This window comes from Buceros rhinoceros, unplaced genomic scaffold (assembly GCF_000710305.1).
Source record: "Buceros rhinoceros silvestris isolate BGI_N320 unplaced genomic scaffold, ASM71030v1 scaffold19840, whole genome shotgun sequence".
Lineage (NCBI taxonomy): Eukaryota > Metazoa > Chordata > Aves > Bucerotiformes > Bucerotidae > Buceros > Buceros rhinoceros.
This window is the reverse complement of record NW_010390390.1, coordinates 4594-13105: the sequence shown is the minus strand read 5'-3', so window position 1 is coordinate 13105 and position 8512 is coordinate 4594. Positions and strand designations below refer to the sequence as shown.

The 8512-nt window shown below is 54.4% G+C and overlaps 1 protein-coding gene across 1 annotated transcript in view; it reads right to left on the bottom strand.

Annotated features, from left to right (window-relative positions):
• Positions 1 to 3965: 3965 nt before the first annotated feature.
• The window catches only part of TNMD (tenomodulin), a 9000-nt gene continuing 4453 nt past the window's right edge, over positions 3966 to 8512 (bottom strand). Inside the window, exons 4-7 of the mRNA XM_010137721.1 lie at positions 7996 to 8097; positions 5918 to 6071; positions 4575 to 4747; positions 3966 to 4196 (exon numbers count right to left, since the gene is read on the bottom strand). Of these exons, the coding sequence (XP_010136023.1) occupies positions 3987 to 4196; positions 4575 to 4747; positions 5918 to 6071; positions 7996 to 8097 (639 nt within the window). The 3' untranslated portion in view covers positions 3966 to 3986. The remainder of the gene's footprint in view (positions 4197 to 4574; positions 4748 to 5917; positions 6072 to 7995; positions 8098 to 8512) is intronic.

Genomic DNA, 8512 nt, shown 5'->3' with positions numbered 1-8512 from the left:
TTTGGGCGCCGGGGGCCCAGCCACTGCATCCCTGGCTGCTGCCTGGTCGCCCCTGGGGACCTTCAGCACAGCTGCGGGTGTCACGTGTGGAGGGGTGTGGGGATGGAAGGCACCTGCAAGACCGTGTCTGCTGCCTCGTTTTAAGCTGGGTCTAAATCCAGCTTGGTCTGTTAACGCTTCATCTCGTGTGTTGCAGGGTGTGCTCTCCGCGGCTGGGGAGGGTGTCCAGTTCTCCTCTGGACGCCGCTTTGTGAAATCTTGCTTTGAACTGACTGATCTTCTCAACTAGCTCATAGAAGGAGTGCAGCAGCTGTCCTGGTGCGCTCAGGGACTTGTCCTAACACTACTCTGCTGTGCCACCGCGTGGGATAATCAGTGTAGCTGCGGCGGGTAGAGTGAGCATCCTCCTCCTCTCACCGCAGCCCCGGCTCCTTCCTTGGCAGCGCGCTTCAGCGCTGTGCCAAACCGATGGTGCTGGCGGCCCTGCGGGACTCCCAGTGCTCACCTCTGGTGCCTCCTTGGGAAAACAATGTTTCCCATCCTCTCTGGCAGCCCCTTGACGTCCCATCGCTCTCTGGATGCGGTTGCTCTCGAGATGGGGCTCTTGCCCCGTTAGGAGACAGCCCTGCCTGCCTGACGCCCTTGGCTCAGCAAGGTCTCGGCTTGTTGCCAAGCTCTCGCTCTTCCCTGCCCCAGGTTTTATATACTTTTTTAATAGTTGTACTTTTTAAAGTACAGGCTGTAGTGATTCTTTGTAAGCTGTAGTGAGGTGTGGTGATGTAGCTCCTGGTGCCTTTACCTTGGTAGGTGTCCTTGCACCGAGTCAGCTGTGACTTGATTGTCAGTATTATATGCTGCTTTCACTCGTTTTGTGTATGGAGTAGAACTCTTTTTGTCCTGAGACACAATAAATATTAAGATATTTTACTCTATGAATCCGCCTTGGCTTTTCTTTTTATCTCCTGGAAATTGCTCGAATCGCTGCAAAGAGCAGCAACCCCTCATAGGTGTCCTTGCACCGAGTCAGCTGTGACTTGATTGTCAGTATTATATGCTGCTTTCACTCGTTTTGTGTATGGAGTAGAACTCTTTTTGTCCTGAGACACAATAAATATTAAGATATTTTACTCTATGAATCCGCCTTGGCTTTTCTTTTTATCTCCTGGAAATTGCTCGAATCGCTGCAAAGAGCAGCAACCCCTCACCACCAAATATTAAGATATTTTACTCTATGAATCCGCCTTGGCTTTTCTTTTTATCTCCTGGAAATTGCTCGAATCGCTGCAAAGAGCAGCAAACCCTCACCACCGCCCCGGGAGGTAATCCATTCGCCCCAGGCCAGCCAGTAACCTCTGGACCATCGCAGCCCGCGTTTCTCTGATGCTCACTGGTACACTTAGACTTACAAATAACTTCTGTAATTGAGTTTTCTTCATAAGAGCAGTTGTGTAATAGTGCTGAAGCAGAAGGCCCGGAGCATCCCAGCCCAGAAGCCAGGCAGGTGAGTTCAGCTCCATGCAAACGCGTGTGTCCTCGGCTGGCCGGCTGCTCGCTCGGGGCAAAGGGCAGGGCAGGGCAGTGCTGCTGGAGCTGCCTGCATCCCCAGCCTCTCCCTGGGGCAAGAAACATGGATTTAAGCCTTTGTTTGTTGGATTCTGCTCATCTTCGGGCTGTTTCGTCAGCAAGCCTTTCCCTTACCGAGCCCGATGCTGCCACAGTGTGGCGAAGCGTCTCTCCTGCTGAGCTTGGGGGATTTTGGGGTATCAAGCACTGGGGCTTGGCGCAGCCGGGTGGCTGCCAGGGCTGCCTGTCCTGCTCCTGGGGAGGAGGCAGGTGTAAAAGGAGCAGTGAAGCCATGGGTAGGAGTGGTGGCCCTTCACCAGCGTCAGCCCTGTGGCAAACGCTGCTCCAGCGCTGGGTGAGTTGCACCAGCCAAACCGCCCCGTGGTGCAGCAAATGACCAGGTATGGGCAGCCTGGATGCTGTCCGAGTGACCTGAAGGGCAGCACTTAAAAAAATCCTTACGTTGCGTTTAACCCGGGTGAATAAATCAGAATCTTGTCAGCATCTGACTGGCTGAGAGCTTCCGACATCGAGACAAGTGAGGCGGAGTGTGTCAGAGCACAGGAACCGGGTTAGAGAGATCGGCAGAAGGCAGTTAACAGATGGGTGGGGACAGGGCTGGAACCTGTGAGAAGCGGGGCCAGGTTTGGATAAACCCACCCTCATCAGAAAGCCTGAGTGAAGGAAAGCGCCCCCGCGGTGATCTGTGCCCCTGCCTCTGCCGTTAGCTTCCCTCCCGGCACGGAGAGAGGAGGCAATGCTGGATGGACAGGGACCGTGCTGGCATGGGGAGCTGGGACATTTCCGAGCTGCTGCAGAAAAACCAGCACTGACTGTCTGTGCCGAACTGGGGAGAGTGGAGGCTTGTCCAGCCGGCTCATCCCCATGGCCAGCGACAGGGACTGCAGCCATCAGAGGGTGTAAGTCTTACCTAGTTAAACAGTGCTCATGTAGACACCTCACTTCAATTTGGAGAGACATCGGTGACATCCTGGAGGTGCAGTCATGTGGTGGGAGAGGTGCCAGGCAGACTTGCGACGTTACTGCCCTGGCAGAGGCATTGGATGCACGTTGCTGACCTGCCTGGACCCACCAAGCCCAGACACAAGCACTGCTGGCTGGCCCCAGGGCTCTGTTTTCCTGCAGCAGTTGTGGTCGGGTGGGTTCCGCATGTGCCTGCTGTGTTCGGACCTCCCTTCTCAGGGGTATAAACGTCTTGGGAGATTTGTCAGAAAGACTTAGTGACCCCAAGGCTGGTTGGTGTCCCTGGGATGCCATGCAGAGAGCTCTGCTGCACTACACTCCCAGTGTTTTAACAGCACAGCCGTGATGAGGAAACTGCCCTTAAGAGGTGTTCACGTCCATGGGGAAGACACAGGGGTGCGGGGCAGGGCACAGCCTGGCCTCTGCTCCCTCCTCTGTACCTACAGCTGGGCAGGCTTGTCCATCCAGGCATTTCCCTGGAAAGCACCGGCCGCAGCAGCACGTGCTCCCTCAGTGACACCGGGAGGGTTTTGCTGGGTGACACCCGTGGGATGTCAAACCTCCTTGGCTGTAGCTGCCCCCCTGGGAGGAAAGCTGGAACTTGGGGTCTGGCCTGAGCACCGAGGCCATGAGCAGGGGAAGGCTGCACAGCGGCTTCACGCAGGTTTTGGCTGTCAGTCCTCAGCTCTGCTGCAGGCAGTGTCCAACTCAGGGCAGCTGCAGCATCCAGGACTTACATTTTCCCTCCTGCAGCTCGGGTTTTGCTCATTTGTTGGTCACAGGGCTGGGGACGACTGATGGCACTTGGGGTCCTCTCTGCCTCTATTCCCTTTGGCTTTGTCTGTCCCATTCCCCAGGGGCTCCCTGTGCCTGTTCCTGCCCCTGCCTTGCCCGCCCACTGCCAAGCCGCACATTGCTCCTGAGGGGACTGGTGGCACCCCTGAACTGTCATTAATAACTACTGAGCACATCAGAACACGCTGGAACAGAGGGTCGGGACGTGCTGAACAACGACCAGCGCCATCAGGAAGCAAATTAGGGACCTTTGCATGTTCCCGGCGAGGCGAGCACCGGCAGTCCCAGCACCTGAGTTATGGATGCTGATGGCGAGGCAGCCAAGCAATTAGATCACTTCTCAGACCCATTAAGCATCGCAGACTGAGACTAAACGACTTTCCATTTTCTTTGCAATCGCTCATACAAGACGTTTATTGTTTGCCTCTTGCTGCTCAGCGTGGCAACGGTGCACTTGGGCACGGCCTCCCCTCGCCCCGTGAGAGCAGTGCGGGGATGTGGCAGGGGACAGGCGGTGCACGCTGGGTGAAGGTGCTGTGGCCGGCAGGCTTGCACGCTCGCCTTGGCTACATCAGGGCGCATCCGGATGGGTGGCGATGCGGGCACGGGGCAGCACCCAAGAGCTGGGTGCTGAGCAGCGGGTGCTACACCCTGCCCAGCATCCGTGCGATCCACCAGTTGCAGGGCATGATGATGCGGCAGATGACCCTCCCGCCCTGGTAGCAGTAGGGGTAGGGGTAGTAGCCCAGGAGGGGCTCGCAGACCCGCCGGCAATAGCGGTTGGCGCGGCGGCACTGGGCACAGCAGTAGCCTCGCTCATCCCACAAGGGGTGGAACTCCAGCCCGTTCTCCGACTGCCAGGAAGAGCCAGTGAGGGGGATGCATATCTGGGGCACCCCAGGAACACAGACAGGACACCCCAGGAGCATGGACAGGACACCCCAGGAGCATGGACAGGACATCGTGGGAGGGCCTGGGCATCCCAGAAACATGGACAGGACATGACAGGACATGGAGCATGGACAGGACATCCCAAGGAGCACAGCCAAGGCACCCCAGAAACATGACCAGGACACCCAGAAACACAGCCAGGATACCCTGGGACTGTGGCCAGGAGACCCCAGAAGCATGACAAAGCCCCCTAGGAACATGGCCAGGACACCCCAGGAGTGTGACTAGGATACCCTGGGACCGTTGCCAGGGCACCCTAGGGTGCATTTCCCCTCACTCACATAGTCGTTGATGGGCAGGTCCTCCTCAGTGAGCTGCCGTGCCCGACGCTTGGGCCCTGGCTGTGGGTCCTTCTCCACATCATGTTCACTTCCTGCATCCAGCCAGCTCTGGTTGTCTACAAGCAGCTCGGGGTCTTCTTCTTCTGTGCCTTCAAGGTTGGCCAGCTCAGGAGCTAAGGGAAGAGCCCAAACATTGCTTGTCAACAGCCAGGGAGCACAGGGACAAATGCAACAGCAGGCATTAACGTCTTCACCAAAATTTGGTGCCAAGGTATGAGGGAAGCCCACCAGTAAACCAGTGGTACTCCATTGCCTCCTGCTCTTACCGAGAGAGGAGAAGGGCTGGAGGAGATAACACAGCAGGAGGAGAGGTTCCGGGAGACGTGGCCCATCCCCTCCCTGTGCTCCTGGATGGTGAGTGCCTGCGGGTGGTGTTGGCATCACCTGCGTAGGACTGTGGGTGGGAGAAGCACGTCCTCACGGTGAGCTCTGCTACTGTGGGGGTGTGGGGTGGGGTGTGTTTGTTAGCAAAGCGACATGATTTGGGGCAGATTAGGCTCAGGTACAGCAGTTACGGCTCAGGTAAGACCCACAGTGACACTGATTATTTCCTTCGCTGAAACTCAGCAGCAGATGGGGTCTAAGAGCGGGGACCGAGGAAACAGAAAGGGGACAGCAGCCTCCCACTCCGTCGGGGACCTCCGGTGCCCACTTGCTCTCAGAACCATCGGTGACCGTGAACTGCCTGGTACCCGTGGGGGATGAGATGTGCCTCTGTGGCTGCAGAGTGGAGAGAGTTTTCTTGGTAGGGGTTTTTAAACTAGCTCATCTGGAGAGAAGTGGGTTAGAGACAGCGGGTAATTACGCCGGCGGTTCTCAGAGGCCGCAACCTCTGCGAGGGCTGTGTAGCAAGCAGCTGGAGATGGCAACCCCATTGTGTGATTTAGATGCAGATGTCTGCTCACACTCTGATGTTCATGCGGTGACTGGAATTTAGGCGTCCCAGTTTCCAGCAGCGCTGGCTTCTTTGCAGGTACAAAGGGTTTGTTTTTTTTCCCCCTTCTTATGAGGAGGGTGGCCACTCTGCAAAGTGCAGGGCGGTGGGGGACCGGCAGAGACAAGTGCTTTGCAGAGAGAAACTTCAGTCCCTGCTATTACCTTGGCCATGCTCCCTCACGGTTGTGGCCAAGATTGTGCTCACGTCTGATAAGTACAACGAGGCTGTGGAAATGGGTTCCCACCACGTCGCAGCGGGGCACTTGGCAGGGGGACATGGGTGGGTGGCAGGGCTGCTGCCGGTGAGGGGGCTCATGAGCACTTTGGGCAGGAGATGACTCTTGTACCTGCTATCGGCGTGGGGTGGATCCAGTAAATGGTCACGTTTCTGCAGATGTCAAAAATTTTGGAGCTCTTCAGGAACTCCTTGTTCTGAATGGGCTTTTCCCCAGGCACCCAGACCACGGACTGCTCAAAGTAGGTGGTTGTGATTTCTTCTCCCTGGAAGAAGAGCAAGATTTCACCTTGGTGTGGTGAGACACCCTTTCCCCGCCCCTGGCTGCTTCTCCTCTCCTTGGCTCACCCAGAGGCACCTCTCCCCTCCCAGAGAGAAGCTGGGCTTCATCTGCACTGGCTGCACACGCAATCCCTCGCTGGTCCCCACGAAGGGAGACCCATCATGAGCCTTGTCTTTTCTGTCTGCTTTCAGCCACCACCATCCCACCCTCTCCGCCTTCCGTTCCTGGCTGCACACGCAATACCTCGCTGGTCCCCACGAAGGGAGACCCATCATGAGCCTTGTCTTTTCTGTCTGCTTTCAGCCACCACCATCCCACCCTCTCCGCCTTCCGTTCATCATGCTTCAAGAGCCTTCTCCTGTGCAGTCCCCACCATCTGGAAGAGCCTTCTGGAGTGCCCCAGCTCATTTAAAACTCAAGATTAAAACATTTCCTCTCTGCTTTGCTCTTACTACATAATTTCTCTCTCCTTCTGCTACTGATTTTGTGATTGAACACTTTAATTTATCCCTCACAGAAATTCTTTGCACGGCCATATTCTGTAATTTATACCACATGTCTCTGCCATTGCATTAGTCCACGGTGTGTTTTGGCAGGCGCTTAGGGAGGGAGATACATAAAGATTATTGGATGGGTCTGTGCTGAGCTATCTGCCAAGGCAATGTTGTGTATGTTGGTGGTGGTAGCCCATGGAGCAAGCTGGCAAATGGTATTTTTCTCTCCAGAAGGCATCTGGAGCTGTATTTCTCTTTTATAGAGTTTTTCCTTATGGCTTTGGGAAGGCTTAGGAAAACGCCAACACAACCTGACCCAGTCTGAGTTGTTTTCACAGGGCTGGGGAGGTGCTGCCTGAAGGACCTGGCGGCACACGGGCTCTGGGAAGAGATGACTTACATTTGTCTCATTGAGTTTTACATTTCAGCTCTCAACCTGGGGCAATGTTCTGCTACAGCCTGGGAAGTCATATCCCTTTTACGACGGTAGCCGGGAAGATCTATTAGCTTCTTTATGGCATAATCAAGGAATCGGTGTCTGGGAATTCGGGTCATGATTCAGGGAAATGTTTCTGCCCACGCTTCATTTCAAACATGTGTCCTGCTGGTGTTTTATCTGCACTGGCTTCCTGGGGAGGAGGGATTCAATCTGCTAATACCCTTCATCTTGCAAATGGGGAGGCGGGAGGGCTGTGCTGTGAGGCTGTGCTGCCACCGAGGGCTTGGGGATGGGAATGGGGACAGGGGACAACTGCTTTCAAGAGACTGAGCCATCACCCCATGTTATGCTGTCAGCGAGTGGTTAAAATATGGAGCCAAACACACAGCATGCAAAGTGTGAGACCCCTGCAGCAGGATGTGGCGGGCAGGAGTCAAACGGGTGTAAGCAGCAATCAGGCACAGGATGGGAGGAAGGTACACGCAGGACAGGGAGGTGACCCCAGCCCAGCACTTCCCACCTCCCGGGGCTGTACTGCAAGAGCTTTCTCAAATCGCATTTCTGTAATGCAGCTGCTCGTTTAAATTCATTACTTCTGCCTCATTTTGCTTGAGATCATGAGGCTTAATTCTTAGAGAAAACAATTTGATTGTCTTTTCGGTGCCTGCTAATCCTGAGCTGCCTTGCGACCTTCTGACTACAACAGGATTATTGTTCTTGATCTCCGGTATTGTGCTGAGAGGTTTTTGTCTGTCGGCTGGCTAATCCCATCTCTTTCCACTTGTTTTTAGAAGCAATCCTCTGACATAAGATCATTTTATGAAGCGATCACAACTCATTATTTCTTTATTGCAGCATCCCCGGGAAGGCTGGAGCAGATGGGAGGGCGGTGGGGATGGCGGCCATGCTCACAATGCCAGGGAGAGGAGTGGGTTTCACCGGGGGCTGGGGGCTGTCCAGTGGTATCCACCTACCTCAAGCTCGGGGATCTTGGCCTCCGTCGTCTCAGGGAGGACTTTAGTCTGAGTTTTGATGAAACATTTTTGAAGCCCCACAAAGAAGATGCCAGTTATTCCCTACAGCATCAAAACAGACACCAAAAAAGCAGTGAGGGAAAGCAGGAGGATAAATAACCCCATCAGACGGAGGGTACAGCTGGGTGAGGGTTTAGTCGTATTTTTCCTGATGATGTTTTTTGTGCAAACTCTGTTCAGCAACAGTGCTAAGATGTACTAACAGGTTTTCCTAAGGGATATTGCATTTTATGGGGTGGGAGAATTGGGCTTTTTACAAATATTTGAAGGCAGATAGTCATAAAATTTTATTTTGCTCCCCTTCTCCTTATAACTATCATGAGCTCTAGTTATCATAAATAAAAGTATGCAGAATAGCATCTGACCGTTATGGTTATATGAACATTCAGCCCCCAGTTCCTGCTAGGCTATTAGCTGAAAATTTTGCCATATGTCACTGCACAGGGTATTTCCCTAC